Raw genomic sequence first — 16,750 nt, 5'->3', positions numbered from 1 at the left:
CCATAAGTGATATGGTAATCATGCATGGTCTTAATTCAATCAGTATGACATTTCTCATCCAAATATATACTTATTGTTAAGGTGTCATGTTCCTGTCTGCATTTATGAATCGTGTGTGTATTTTTTCATTTTCTAATGAACAGCTTGGTTGCGTGGTATTTATGACACAGCTCTGGCCAGCCTTAATGGATTTGCTCAGTTTTACGACTGGCCTGTTCTGGAAGAACAACCTCTGGCCAGGTTTCCTGTCTTTGCTGAGATAACGTTTCCTTTGAAGGGCCCAGCCCCCTGCATTCTTTAAGTTAATTGAGGTAGGGAGAGGGGGGAGAAAATATCACTGAGTATATCTGGTCTGCCTGTCATGGCCTCTTTGAACAAAATGGTTGCCCGTGACAAAATGGTTGCTTGCGACAGCTTTTAGCATATCCAGTGCAGGATATCATTACATTTACAATAAAACGTTATTATGCGAGGTCGGCTGTGCGTTTTTTGTCTCCTTCTTGCAGCTGTGTATTTTTGGCAGGCAATATTGAACTGGTGCTAAATGACACTCGCTGGGAGGGGCACTAACTGACACTATCTGACATCGCTAGTGACACTTATACAGTGATCAATGATAATACTGTACACTGACACTGTACTAATGCCACTGGCTGGGTGACAAGGGTGACCAATAGGAGAATCAAGGGGTTAACTGTGTGCCTAAAAAGTGTATGTGTGCTGCTTTTACTTACAGATCTGCCTGGCTTTCCTCCCTGATTTCAGCTCTGAATGGTAAGTGAAATCAGGGAGAAGAACCAGCCAGATCTGGCTTGTGTGTTTACTAACACACACAGATCTATGCTGTGATTGGCCACAGCAATCAGTAGGTTCACAGCCAAAAACGGTTTTCTTTTACCTTCATGCATAGAACCACTTTAAGAGATTTTTTAATTTACATTTTCTTTAATTTTCTTTTCCTTGGTGGAGACTGAAGCTGAAGGTGAGGTCTTTCTGCAGTACAAGTTTAATGATGAAATTATAAAGAACAGCCTTCCTTTGCATCTAAACATACAGAATGCAGAAAGGTCAGTATTTAATATGAGACATCCTACATTAATGAGAAACATTTCAGAGATTATCTTTTTAGGGTCACCACCAGCAGACTGGCAAAGCTTTGGTCTCCTATCACTCTGTCTGTCTTCTTTTAGATCCATCCACAGACTGCAGAGTTTTGGTCTCCCCATGCACTAATTCATCTTCCCTCACTTGCCATCCATTACCTGGCAAAGATTTGGTCTCCTCATGCTCAGTCTACCTTCTCCCACCCACCATCCATAGACTTGTAGAGCTCTGGTCTCCTCAAGCACTATCTATCTTCTCTCGTCTACCATCCATAGGCTGGCATAGTATTGGTCTCCGTATGCACTGTCTATCTTCTCTCATCTACTATATTATAGACTGGCATAGTACTGGTCTCCTTATGCATTGTCTACCTTCTCCCACCTACCATCCACAGACTTGTAGAGCTCTGGTCTCCTCAAGCACTGTCTATCTTCTTTCATCTACCATCCACAGACTGGCATAGCACTGGTCTCCTTATGCACTGTCTATCTTCTCCCACCCACCATCCACAGACTTGTAGAGCTCTGGTCTCCTCAAGCACTGTCTATCTTCTCTCATCTACGATCCACAGACTGGCATAGTACTGGTCTCCTTATGCACTGTCTATCTTCTCCCACCCATCATCCACAGACATGTTGAGCTCTGGTCTCTTCAAGCACTGTCTATCTTCTCTCATCTACTATCCATAGACTGGCATAGTACTGGTCTCCTTATGCACTGTCTATCTTCTCCCACCCATCATCCACAGACTTGTTGAGCTCTGGTCTCTTCAAGCACTGTCTATCTTCTCTCATCTACCATCCATAGACTGGCATAGTACCGGTCTCCTTATGCACTGTCTATCTTCTCTCATCTACCATCCATAGACTGGCATGCATAGTACTGGTCTCCTTATGCACTGTCTATCTTCTTTCATCTACCACTTATAGACTGGCATAGTACTGGTCTCCTCAAGCACTGTCTATCTTCTCTCATCTACCATCCATAGACTGGCATAGTACTGGTCTCCTCAAGCACTGTCTATCTTCTCTCATCTACCATCCATAGACTGGCATAGTACTGGTCTCCTCAAGCACTGTCTATCTTCTCTCATCCACTATCCATAGAGTGGCATAGTACTGGTCTCATTATGCACTGTCTATCTTCTCTCATCTACTATATTATAGACTGGCATAGTACTGGTCTCATTATGCACTGTCTATCTTCTCTCATCCACCATCCATAGACTGGCATAGTACTGGTCTCATTATGCACTGTCTATCTTCTCTCATCTACTATATTATAGACTGGCATAGTACTGGTCTCATTATGCACTGTCTATCTTCTCTCATCCACTATCCATAGACTGGCATAGTACTGGTCTCATTATGCACTGTCTATCTTCTCTCATCCAATATCCATAGACTGGCATAGTACTGGTCTCATTATGCACTGTCTATCTTCTCTCATCTACTATATTATAGACTGGCATAGTACTGGTCTCATTATGCACTGTCTATCTTCTCTCATCCACTATCCATAGACTGGCATAGTACTGGTCTCATTATGCACTGTCTATCTTCTCTCATCCAATATCCATAGACTGGCATAGTATTGGTCTCCTTATGCACTGCCTTTCCTTTTTCAGTCAAAAGACAGTGGGTGACTGCACTCTGGTAAAACTTGTTTTATTATAGTATGTCTTTTAAAGCAAATACAATATAGTAGAAGAGATTAGACTGCCGATGTGTCTCGTGCTGCCAAGCACTTGCTCAAAGACTCTATGGGTAAGTGCTTGGTAGCGTGAAAAGCATTATTAGTTTGACTAGCATCTGGTCTTTGGGCAGATAAAGGTAGACTGACCTGAAGCAGTGTTGCACATTGTTTATCTTTTTTCAGGCCCACCATCCACAGACTGGCAGCCAAAGCTCTGATCTCTGAGCTGGAATATGGACCAGAGTCAGAGTTTGAAGAGGTGAAAAAGAAGATCTTGGAGACCAGTCTGCAGTCTGGTGTTGTCTCCTCTCTCACAGCCTATGTGGCTGTTTACAAGGACACCGAGACATGTATGGAGGGTCCTCCCGTGCACAGGAAAATCCCAATTGAATGTACCGGTATGTAGTTTTCATATTTTAGTGCCGCTACACAGTAGAAGATAACTGCATGCCCCGTCATGGGGAAGGAAAAAAACTGTTACTTCCACTTTAGTTCTTTATCAACGGTGACCGTGGCAGATCTTTCTGCTAACCAAAAAGTGCAGCACTGCCCCCTAATAATTAGATCAATCAGAATGTAAATTAAAAATAAAAATACATCAATACATTAAAGTAACATACATCATATTACAAACACAATAATAAATGGACTTAAGTGCAAAATAGCAAAAATGTGAAATCCTAATAGTCCGTGAAATCACATCCAAACCAATTTGCATTAATACCACACCGTACTTGAATCGCCTTCCAAGGGCAAGTCAGTGGTGACAAAAAAAAACCTGCCACTTTGCAATGTGCAATCTTCACCTTCGGTAAAAGACCTCAAAAGAGGTCAGAAGCGCAAATTGTTCCTTTAACTACTGTACCACCGGAGGATTTTCCTGCTTTACGTCCAGGCCACTTTTTGCAATTCGACACTGTGCGACTTTAACTGACAATTGCGCGGTCAAGCAACGCCGTACCCAAACGAAATTTACGTCCTTTTTTTCCCACAAACAGAGCTTTCTTTTGGTGGTATTTAATCACCTGTGCGATTTTCATTTTTTGCGATATTAATTAAAAAAAGCGACAATTTTTGAAAAAATAACAATATTTTTCAACTTTGACAGTTAAAAAATATCCAATATATTCAATTTTTGTCATATATTTAGGCCAACATGTATTTAGCTACATGTCTTTGACAAAAAAATTCTCAATGAGCGTATTTTTAACCGCTTTATGACTGGAAGGTTTTACCCCATTCCTGACCAGGCCATATTTTGCAATTTGGCACTGCGTTAATTTAACGGACAATTGCGCAGTCGTACAACGCTGTACCCAAATTAAATTTATGTCCTTTTTTTCCCCACAAATAGAGCTTTCTTTTGGTGGTATTTGATTACCTGTATGATTTTTACTTCTTGCGCTATAAACAAAAAAAGAGCGACAATTTTGAAAAAAATAACAATATTTTTCACATTTTTTTATATGACATTCCCCCCAAAAAAATGTAAAAATCAAAATTTTTTTAACATTTTAGGGCAATCTGTTTTCTGCTACATATTTTTGGTAAAAAAAATCGCAATAACCGTATTTTGAGTGGTTTGCGCAAAAGTTATTGCGTTTACTAACTAAGGGAAAGATTTCTGTCATTTTTGGTGTTTTTTTTTTTAACGAGTAATGGCGGCGATTTGTGATTTTTTTTTTTGCGGGACTGCGACATTGCGGCGGACAGATCGGACCCTTGACTGACATTTTTGACACTTTGGGGGTACCAGTGACATTACTACAGTTAATCAGTGCTATACATATGCACTGTTACTGTATAAATGACACTGGCAGGGAAGGGGTTAATTTTCTATTGGAGAGGGAGGGGTTAATGTATGCCTGGTGCTTACTGACGTGTGTGGGGGGAGGTGACTGAGTGACACAGGGACAGATCGCATGTTCAGCTATGCTGAATCCTGCAATCTGACCCTGTCTGTCACTTAGGAGATCCGCCCGCTCTGTTAACACAAGCGGGCGGATCTCCACACTCGATCCCCAACGATCGAGGAAGAGCAGCGGCGATCGTCGCTGCTCCTCCCCTGGCCCGACTCCCGCTGTAACTGAATACAGTGGGAGCGAGCCTCCGGCGGTGCGCGCGCGCCGCCGAGAGAGGGGAATGTCTGGTGACGTAGGTCTACGTCGCCAGACGATAACTAACCACTGTGCCGCAGTACAGTCAACGTGACTGGTCGGTAAGTGGTTAAGGGAATAAAAAGTGCAGAGGTCTTGTCTCCTCCACTCACTTCCAGATCACCCAGTTCTTATACACATAGTTCCCGCATGAATGGTACAGTACATATAAAGTCAAAAGAACTCTCATATCGTTCACTGGGATATTAATTCAATGACAATCAGTGCCGGCTCACATTATTGCGATGTGGGAACACTGCGAATCTACTGCGTGTTCCCGCATTGCACGCAGCACAGGCAGTTCACACTGCCATATGCGATACGCCGGGGGTGTCAATTCAAAGTTACAAAAAAAAAAAGGAAGGGTATAGTGGTTTGCCATATCAGAATGTGCAGTTGCCTCCATCCCTATGTGTAAATATATGGACAAAGAAGGGAGGTATGGGACTTTGATTGAGGTACAAGTGAACATGAAAATTATTATTAAATGTATTATATAAATAAATATAATGTAAAAGCACTGCAACATATAAGTCTACAGAGATGAAACACACAGTAGATACAGTAATACATGATAAATCCATAATAAATACAATATTTCTAGGACCAAAAATGGATCAATCAAGAATACAATGGATATGCTATAACATGAATTCACTGTGTGCTTACAATCTTTACATACATCATAAAACATCAATATTGAGTAGTTTGTAGGCTCGACGCGTTTCATGGACCTCCGTCCATTCATCAGGAGCTTAGATATATGTCTATAAAATGAGAATATGGATTGTATTAATGTACTAATTTAGATTATGAAATAATTTAGAAAATATGTAAGAATAGACTCTACCTTATGCAGTGTCATAATTCACGAGCAATCCAGTCTGGAAAGGAGGGACCGAGGCAGATCCAGGAGAAGCCTGACCCGGGGCTTAGGCGTGGAATATATCCAGCAAAGGGACAATGGGGAGGAGAGGACCACAACCAGAATATAGACAAATAACAGAACTCCAGGTGTATCACTTCAGAACATGATGGTACAGGCACATAGAAAGCCAAAAAGGTCTTTAAGTATACATATAAATCAATAAATATACTGTAAAAAACAGATGTACTGAGAGAAGCAATCTCAGAAAAAATTATGATGTATGTAAAGATTGTAAGCACACAGTGAATTCATGTTATAGCATATCCATTGTATTCTTGAGTGATCCATTTTTGGTCCTAGAAATATTGTATTTATTATGGATTTATCATGTATTACTGTATCTACTGTGTGTTTCATCTCTGTAGACTTATATGTTGCAGTGTTTTTACATTATATGTATTTATATAATAAATTTAATAATAATTTTCATGTTCAGTTGTACCTCAATCAAAGTCCCATACCTCCCTTCTTTGTCCATCAATTCAAAGTAAACGACACCCCCAGATCAGATTGCATATCGCAGTACGATCTGACAGTTCGCACATGAATCGGATCGCACTGGTGTGAACCACCATGTGATCCGATTCTGCTGTGGACCAAAAAAAGGGTCCTGTGCGTGTTCACTGCAAATTGCGGTGCAAATTCAGCCATACAAACTGTATGGCTGAATTTGCACCGGCACAGACATGGCATGTGATTTTAGGAGCAGTGCGCTCCGAATCATATGCAATGTCTGTGATCGCAATAGTGTGAACCGGCACTTAGGGTTAAAATCCCTCACACTGCATGTAAGAATCAGTGCATGAATAAAACTTGTATCCAGCCACAGAGAGAAAGCCTAACGGCTCACCACTTTCCTGGTATAACTGAGGCTCCCGCCTAGCGTGTTGACAGGTATACAGTACCCATAGGTGTGCGCAGCCTATTGCATTAGGCAGGGATCCTCAAACTACGGCCCTCCAGCTGTTGCGAAACCACACATCCCATGAGACATCATAAAACTCTGACATTCACAGACAGGACTAGGCATGATAGGAATTGTAGTTCCTGAACAACTGGAGGGCCATCGTTTGAAGACCCCTACATTAGGGTGTGCACCCCAAAGCTCAAACACATATCTGTGTGTAAATACTTATGGTGTCAGTAGGTTAGAGATCGGTGTCTGTAATTTTATTGTTATTTTTTATTCTTTTTTACAATATTATTTTTTTTGTTAGCCCAGTTAGGGAGCTTTGGTGAAATATCAGGGGTCTAAACAGGGGTAATCTGCACCACAAGGGGTGATTAGGGTGTGCCCAGGCACACCCTGTGTGCACGCCTATGATAGTAGCAGACTTAGCATCAAACAAATAGCATAGTTTAATGTTGCAGAACTATGCATATCTAAACTGCAGCAATGTTAAGCCTCGTACACATTGGCCGATTGTTGGCCGACCGATCGGCCGTCTTTTGTCCAGTGTTGTTGTGTTGGTTGAAATGTGCTCTAGACTGCACACGAATTTTGTCGGCCAGCAACAACCAACTGCAGAAGTGATGTCATGTTCTGGTTTACGTTTCGTGTGTTTTTTCTTCTCTGACCATGCCCAGTCTTGATCATCAAAATCTGTACTGACTGACGAACAATCGGTCGTTATGCTGACGGCCAACAAAAATTTTATAGCATGCACACCAGATTTTGTTCGGCCGAAAAGTCGCAGTCGGTTGTCGAAAGCATCATACTAACAAGCCGACAATCGGCCGATCGGACGTTGGCCGAAAATTTACGGCCAACAATCGGTGCGTGTGTACGAGGCTTTAGTCTACGTTTTAACTTGGATAACTATTAATGAGCAGAGTGAGACCCAATTAACGCAATGCTAATGTTCTTGAGTGCACTCTACAGTGATACCTTAGAGATGGGTATCCATCAGTGTTCCTTAGAAGGTGAATCCAAATTACCTGGAGCCTGAGGGGTTGATTTGCTAAAGGCCAATAGACTGTGCACTTTGCAATGTTCAGTTGCCCTCTGCAAGGGCAGTTGCACCAGAGCAAATCAGGTAAAGCTTTACTTTGCAAAGAGTACCCAATCATGTGCAATAAAAAACAGCATTTTTGCTTGTACAGTACATAACTGGATGATGGAAGTCAGCAGAGCTTCTGCTCATTTACTAAGCTCTGGAGCAAATGCACTTGCAGAGTGTGCAGTCTTTTTGCCCTTAGTAAATCAACCCCCAAGTTTCCGGAACCTGACGTCTGGTACTGCTAACCGCCAAGTGTGTGGAGTCAGACCTGTCATCTGCCGGGAGTTCTGAGAGGAGATATAACACTTAACCCCTTATTACACCCAGTTTGCATAGACAGCTCATTACTCTGCAGCCTGTAACTATACCACACACCCTTAAAAAGAGACAGATCTGTTCACACCATCCACAGAAGGGCTCCACTGGAAGCCGGCAACCACCAACATTAGGGGGTTGATTTACTAAAGGCAAATAGACTGTGCACTTTGCAAAGTGCAGTTGCTCCAAAGCTTAGTGAATGAGGTAAAGCTTCACTTTGCAAGGAATATCAAATCACATACAAGGAAAATTTAAAAAACTGCATTTCTCTTACGTCCTCTGACAGTTGCCGCCCAAGCATACAGTCTTTACTCCTGTGGATAAGACCAATACCCAGTAGTGAAGACTGTATGAGTGGGCGGCGACTGTTTACGGTAAGGTCTTACAAAAATTCTATTTTTTTTGCTAGAAAACGACTTAGAACCCCCAAACACTATATATATATATATATATATATATATATATATATATATATATTTAGCGAAGACTCTGGAGAATAAAATGGCAGTCCTTGCAATATTTTTTGTCACGCGGTATTTGCGCAGCGGTCTTTCAAACGCCATTTTTTGGGAAATATTACACTGCATTTGTAAAAAAAACCGAAACAGTAAAGTTAGCCCATTTTTTTTTTTGGGCTTTTGTATATTGTGAAAGATGATGTCACGCAGAGCAAACTGGGTGTAATAAGGGGTTAAGTGTTATATCTCCTCTCAGAACTCCCGGCAGATGACAGGTCTGACTCCACACACTTGGCGGTTAGCAGTACCAGACGTCAGGTTCCGGAAACTTGGGGGTTGATTTACTAAGGGCAAAAAGACTGCACACTCTGCAAGTGCATTTGCTCCAGAGCTTAGTAAATGAGCAGAAGCTCTGCTGACTTCCATTATCCAGTTATGTACTGTACAAGCAAAAATGCTGTTTTTTATTGCACATGATTGGGTACTCTTTGCAAAGTAAAGCTTTACCTGATTTGCTCTGGTGCAACTGCCCTTGCAGAGGGCAACTGAACATTGCAAAGTGCACAGTCTATTGGCCTTTAGCAAATCAACCCCTCAGGCTCCAGGTAATTTGGATTCACCTTCTAAGGAACACTGATGGATACCCATCTCTAAGGTATCACTGTAGAGTGCACTCAAGAACATTAGCATTGCGTTAATTGGGTCTCACTCTGCTCATTAATAGTTATCCAAGTTAAAACGTAGACTAAAGCCTCGTACACACGCACCGATTGTTGGCCGTAAATTTTCGGCCAACGTCCGATCGGCCGATTGTCGGCTTGTTAGTATGATGCTTTCGACAACCGACTGCGACTTTTCGGCCGAACAAAATCTGGTGTGCATGCTATAAAATTTTTGTTGGCCGTCAGCATAACGACCGATTGTTCGTCAGTCAGTACAGATTTTGATGATCAAGACTGGGCATGGTCAGAGAAGAAAAAACACACGAAACGTAAACCAGAACATGACATCACTTCTGCAGTTGGTTGTTGCTGGCCGACAAAATTCGTGTGCAGTCTAGAGCACATTTCAACCAACACAACAACACTGGACAAAAGACGGCCGATCGGTCGGCCAACAATCGGCCAATGTGTACGAGGCTTAACATTGCTGCAGTTTAGATATGCATAGTTCTGCAACATTAAACTATGCTATTTGTTTGATGCTAAGTCTGCTACTGTCATAGGCGTGCACACAGGGTGTGCCTGGGCACACCCTAATCACCCCTTGTGGTGCAGATTACCCCTGTTTAGACCCCTGATATTTCACCAAAGCTCCCTAACTGGGCTAACAAAAAAAATAATATTGTAAAAAAGAATAAAAAATAACAATAAAATTACAGACACCGATCTCTAACCTACTGACACCATAAGGGTGTGTGGTATAGTTACATGTTACGGTTTAAAATGCCGACAAACTACGGTCAATAAAAATCTCCATAGACGACGCTTTAAAATTTTTTAACAGTTACCAGTTTAGAGTTAGAGTGTAGCTCTTTTTCTTAAATTATTGCTCTCGCTCTGGCGATCGCGGCAATTCCTCACATGTGTGGTTTGAACAGCGATTTCATTTTTAGACACGCCTTCCATATACGTTTTATTTTGTGCACGAGCTCACGGCGACGGGGCAGTTACATTTTTTTTTTCCTATTTGTTTTATTTATTTTTTTAATTTTATCACAGGTTTTAAAAAGAAAAAAAATCTGATCACTTTTATTGCAGTCACAAGCAATGTAAACATCCCTTGTGACAGCAATAGGCAGTGACAGGTCCTCTTTATGGAGGGATCGGGGGTCTCAAAGACCCCAAACCCCTCCACTGCACTTCAATGTATTTAAAATGGCATTTTTGAATACTGTCACTTTTTAAATTCGGTGCCTTTAGCAGCGTAGTAACCCGGACGTGACGCCATGGACGCTGCTTCCGGGTTACGTCATCGGAGACCCAATCGAAGCCGCATCCGGCTTTGATCGGTACTCTAACCAGTGGGTGAACGTGCTGGCTGGTTGCTCGGGTCTCCTGGTGGGACAGGAGACCCGTTCAGAGCCGCGGAAGGCGGCGGGAGGGGGGAGCGCCCCCTCCCAACCGCTGGGGTAAGGATCGAGTGGCTCCCGAGACGCATCGGTCATTACCGCCTGAAAGCCGACGCTGGCTCTAAAAAATGGTACTGCAGCTAGTGGCATCACCCCATTACAGCCATTTATAGCAGCCATCATAGGTCTACGTTGATTTGCGGTAAGTGGTTAATATGATTTATTTATCATTTTATTTATTTTTTACTTTTTTCTTTATTTTTTTCTTTATTTTTATAAACACAAGGGAACCATATTGGACCCCAGGCTAAACAATATCAATCTAGCCAAAAAGCAGAACAAGTTCCTGTAGCTTCCTGGAATTCCGGGGAAGGCATACATGCATGAAGCGGACAAAAAATATGAATAAGTGGTGATACATCCTTGAAAAAGGCCTTGTACGGCCGAAACGCGTCGGAATACTCATTGGACCTCTCCTCTGAATTTAGTTCCCTAAGACACATGGAACAACAGAGCAGAATGTCCTATTAAATGTCACCTATTTACTCACCTGTCACTTATTTTCCATACCTTCGTCACCATTCACACAATGGGCCTTCACCCATTCACAATATCTCATACGATACTGTAAATATTTTATTTTTGTAAATAAATTGCTTGACCAAACTATTATCTACCTTACTCTTGCCCGTAAAGTCCCCATTTCCTGGTATGAGGCACCAAAAATTACAAAAAAAAAAACAAAAAAGTTCTTCCAGTTCTTATGAACATTGCCCAGTTTGGTTGGCTATTGTCCAGCCTAAAGCTGGGTACTGGCTACGGTATCTAATTATTTCAGCCTGCCCACACCAGTCCTTAGATATGCCAGCTGCATTTGTTTCCTTTCTTTTCCAGCAAGGAACATTGTCAGCAAGTACAGAAAATACTTGTTGATCTTGCCATGGAAAATTGAATCAGAAATATCTTTATCTTTATTGTGTAAAATACTAACCCCATCCATCCACCATGTAATGGAGATGAACAAAGGCAGACATGTTTGAAATCCAGCCTGGGTGTAGAGAAAGTGTAGACATAATGGGTGTTATTTGCAGGATGATGCTAAAAGGGAAAAAAAGAGGAAACTAACTCAGTCACTACATCTAAGGACTGGTAAGCTGTAATATAAATTTTTTTTTGATTTAGACGTGCTATAAATTGTTCCTGATTTGATGATGGCATTTGCATGTCATGGCGAGGATTCCACAAATATATAAATAAAGAGTGTGTATTGGTTCCTATAGCTCACAATCTTTCAAATCTTACAGCAATCATGAGAACGAACATACAAAACGTACTCGAACGTGACTGTAAGTTGTCCGGTTCTTCTTTTGACTGTGAGTTGGTCGATTCTTCAAGTCCTATAAGCAAGATGACCAAATTTGGTAAGTGCCATATTTATATTGTGTTTTCTGCTTCTGCTGTGCTGTTACTTTAGAAAACCCAGCATGCTTTGGGAATTCTGCCATAGATGCAACCACATGATGAAAAATGTGTTCTTATATATATTAGCATTTGTTCCTGTTTCAGAACAGGTACGTTTGTTGGGTTGGACTCATGGTTAGAGTGAACCTTAAAGCTTTGTTCCTTCATTTTATTTAAATAGCAAACACGTTATACTTAGCTGCTCTTTGCAAAGGTTTTGCACAGAGCACCCCCCATCCAAGGGAGGGCAGTGCATGGAGAGTCAGCAATCGGCCACAAATTGAAAAAAATTGTGAGAGAAAAAAAAAAACACACTAATACATAAAATCATGAACAAAATCAGATAAATATTACAAGCAGCAACTCTCATGTGAGGTATAGACACAGTTCAAATTATATAGCTTTAAGGAGTTATGCTACTAAAAAGAAAGAAAAAATGTCCACAAGTGATGTGATAATTTTTCCTGGTGTATGTATCCACCATCAACCACCTTGACACATGATCTGTGAATCAATACCACCACCAAAGGCTGAAAAGCTTGCTTACAAGCTCATATGGACCTCACCACTACAGGAGGTCACTAGCGCTTGTGGCTATGTACCCCACCAGGGCCTATACTGATTCCACAAGTGATAATTTTACCTGGTGTATGTATCCACCATCAACCACCTTAACACATGATCTGTGAATCAATACCACCACCAAAGGCTGAAAAGCTTGCTTACAAGCTCATATGGACCTCACCACTACAGGAGGTCACTAGCGCTTGTGGCTATGTACCCCACCAGGGCCTATACCGATTCCACAGACTTTTCACCATTGGCGAACCACTCTTCCTGATAAGATTTGTCCCAGGAGTTCCCCAAAACATAGCATGCTCCACATAGTGTAAGATTGTAAACATGTATTCCACAAGTAATAAAATTGCACTTACATCAATAATGTTTTAAAATCGCTTAAATTATATGCGTCGGCCGGCACACATACAAAAAAACTGTCCTTCAGAGACTCCTGAACACCTGGACGATGTCAACGTAAGGGTGAAACACGTAGGGCGGAGCGAAGCGCTGACATCACAGATATCCTCGAGTCCTGGAAGGACGCGTTTTTTTATGTATGTGGTTCCCCCTAGGATTGCTAAATTTGCCTCTAATCAATCGGCACTCTGCTTCCGTGGCTGTTCGGAGATTGGCACTCACTTACATTCTTGGTGGCAATGTCCGATTGTCACCTTACTTTGGGGTAAGCTTTTTGGACTATGATGTTTGATACACAAATACTACCTTACCCGGTGACGGCTCTGTTGAACGCCAAATCAAACTTTCTCATGCACAGACAATTCAAACTTTTTTTTCAACTCCTCACAATGGCGAAGCAGACAATTGCCAAGGCATGGAAATCCCCATTCCTAAATTTTCTAGAAATAAAGCAACGCATGAATTGTTCCACAAAATGGCAGCCGTGGATAATGCAGACCTGGGTTAATTTGACTATATCTGGAGACCTTGGATATCTAAGGTTCTCCCCCTAGACTTCAACGAATATGTACTACTTTTTTGGTGAAGCCCTTGCCTACATTGCTTCGATATTAATGTGGATATCCACTTTATTCCCGAGTCTTCCTCCAGACTTTCTCCTGCCCTTTCTTTTTTTTCTTTACTTTACCCCTCTATCTTCTTTTATATCCTTTTCTACTCTTACATCTTTCTTCTTACCTTTTTTCTTCCCTGCCTTATTTTTTTAAGTTTTTTTTTTTTAAGTTTTTTTTTTATTCAGTTTATTTATTTTTTCTCAGTTCAGCCTAATAATATATGGCTACAACAAGGTGTCTCTATAGGAGCTCAGGTCCTTATACATGATATCTTTCGAAGACCCTTCATAGCTAATTTATGTCTTAGCGTCCTTCTTGCTGCATCAAGCGAGCTACGAATTCATCCTTTTGTTCCATAATTGTTATGGTAGATAAGTCTATAGGAGGAATTTCCTCCATGCCGGCTCTCCTCCCAGGTAACAGTTTGAACCCAGTAGGGGTGACCGGGTGGAGATCTTGGCCCTATCCCCTCTCCCATTAATACCGCTTGTGTTTTGTCTTTATAATGCATTTTCAGGTCATATATTTGTAAGCTATGTTTTACTCTTTTATGGACCCTTGTTATGCTTATTTATGTATCTAGACACTGACCTGCTCATCTTTCTTGAATTTGTTGTATGTTCATAAATTTCTTTAAAAAAAATATTTTGAACGAGAAAAACATACAGTGAATCCGGAAAGTATTCACAGCGCTTCACTTTTTCCACATTTTGTTATGTTAGTTATGTTAGTTACAGCTTTATTCCAAAATGGATTACTCTCATTATTTTCCCCCAAATTCTACAAACAAAACCCCATAATGACAATGTGAAAGAAGTTTGTTTGAAACCTTTGCACATTTATTAAAAATAACACAAAATGAAAAAAATCCTATGTACATAAATATTCACAGCCTTTGCCCAATACTTTGTTGAACTCCTTTAGCACCAATTACAGCCTCAAGTCTTTTTGAGTATGATGCTACAAGGTTGGCACACCTATTTTTTGGCAGTTTCTCAAATTCTTCTTTGCAGGACCACTCAAGCTCCAACAGGTTGGATGAGGAGCGTCGGTACACAGCCATTTTCAGATCTCTCCAGAGATGTTCAATCGGGTTCAAGTCTGGGCTCTGGTTGGGCCACTCGAGGACATTCACAGAGTTGTCCTGTAATTACTCCTTTGTTATTTTGGCTGTGTGCTTAGAGTCATTTTCCTGTTGGAAGATGAACCTTCGCCCCAGTCTGAGGTCCAGAGCGCTCTGGAGCAGGTTTTCATCAAGGATGTCTCTACATTGCTGCATTCATCTTTCCCTCCATCCTGATTAGTCTCCCAGTTTCTGCCACTGAAAAACATCCCCACAGCATGATGGTGCCACTGCAATGCTTCCCTGTAGGGATGGTATTGGCCAGGTGATGAGCGGTGCCTGGTTTCCTCCAAACATGACGCTTGCCATTCAGGCCAAAGAGTTCAATCTTTGTTTTATCAGAACAGAGAACTTTGTTTCTCATGGTCTGAGAGTCCTTCAGGTGCCTTTTGGCAAACTCCAGATGGGCTTCCAGGTGCCTTTTACTGAGGAATGGCTTCCGTCTGGCCACTCTACTATACAGGCCTGATTGGTGGAGTGCTGCAGAGATGGTTGTTCTTCTGGAAGGTTCTCCTCTCTCTGCAGAGAAACGCTGGAGCTCTGTTAGAGTGAGCATGGGGTTCTTGGTCACCTCCCTGACTAAGGCCCTTCTCCCCCGAACACTTTTGCCGGGGGGACTACTCTAGAAAGAGTCCTGGTGGTTTCCAAACTTCTCCCATTTATTGGTATTGGAGGCCACTGTGCTCATTAGGACCCTCAATGTTGCTGAAATGTGTCTGTACCCTTCCCCAGATCTGTGCCGCCATACAATCCTGTCTTGGAGGTCTACAGACAATGCCTTGGACTTCATGGCTTGGTTTTAGCTCTGAAATGCCCTGCTAGCTGTGGGACCTTATATAGACAGGTATGTGCCTTTCCCAATCATGTCCAATCAACTGAATTTACCACAGGTGGACTCCAATCAAGTTGTAGAAACATCTCAAAGATGATCAGTGGAATCAGGATGCACCTGAGCTCAGTTTTGAGTGTCATGGCAAAGACTGTGAATACTTATGTACATGGAGTTTTTTAGTTTTTGGATTTTTAAAAAAGTTGCAAAGATTTCAAACTAACTTCTTTCACGTTGTCATTATGGGGTATTGTTTGTAGGATGTTTAGAAAAATAATGAATGTAATCCGTTTTGGAATAAGGCTGCAACATAACAAAATGGGGAAAAAGTGAAGCGCTGTAAATGCTTTCCGGATCCACTGTATGTTGGGTTTACATATACGGTACTATAAAGCATTGTCCTTCTTGATGTTTATGAAGCTTTTCTTTATTGTACAGGTGCAGCACCACATAAGATGGTTGGATGGTTTAAGAAAATGACATTATCAGGTATGTGATTGTACACTGCTAAGGGGCCAGTCACATGTTCTTGAAGTTGGCACCATCGCTCGGTGCCCCATGATGTTCCCTACCTAAAAACCTTCATCAGTTGTTTTCTTCAGGCACAGGAAGTAATGTTTATCAGCAAGGCAGCGTTAAGAAATATTAAACATATTGCAATGAATCTCCACTGTGATAACTCTTTGGCCACTGGCAAACAGAGTTTTGATATACCCAAGACTTACAATATTGTGAAATGATGCAGTGCCAGTGAATATAACAAAAAACCTGTCAAAAAATAAATAAACAATGTGCTAAATGTGAAGTCTCACTTGAATCAAAGTTGATCTACTCTATATTACCAAAAGTATTGGGACACCTGCCTTTACACTCTCATTAACTCTATTGGCATCCCAGTCTTAGTTCGTAGGGTTCAATATTGAGTTGGGCCACCCTTTGCAGCTATAACAGCTTCAACTCCTCTGGGAAGGCTGTCCACAATATTTAGGTGTGTGTCTATGGGAATGTTTGACCA

The 16,750-nt window shown here is 41.5% G+C and overlaps 1 protein-coding gene across 1 annotated transcript in view; it reads left to right on the top strand.

Moving 5' to 3' along the window:
- Window positions 1-16,750, top strand: part of LOC309550141 (von Willebrand factor A domain-containing protein 5A-like) — a 90,950-nt gene that overhangs the window by 53,417 nt on the left and 20,783 nt on the right. Inside the window, exons 12-14 of the mRNA XM_082250580.1 lie at window positions 737-774; window positions 2,983-3,197; window positions 16,174-16,224. Of these exons, the coding sequence (XP_082106706.1) occupies window positions 737-774; window positions 2,983-3,197; window positions 16,174-16,224 (304 nt within the window). The remainder of the gene's footprint in view (window positions 1-736; window positions 775-2,982; window positions 3,198-16,173; window positions 16,225-16,750) is intronic.

This window comes from Pelophylax lessonae (genome assembly GCF_965119305.1).
Source record: "Pelophylax lessonae genome assembly, chromosome: 1".
Lineage (NCBI taxonomy): Eukaryota > Metazoa > Chordata > Amphibia > Anura > Ranidae > Pelophylax > Pelophylax lessonae.
This window is presented reverse-complemented; position numbering and strand designations above follow the sequence as displayed.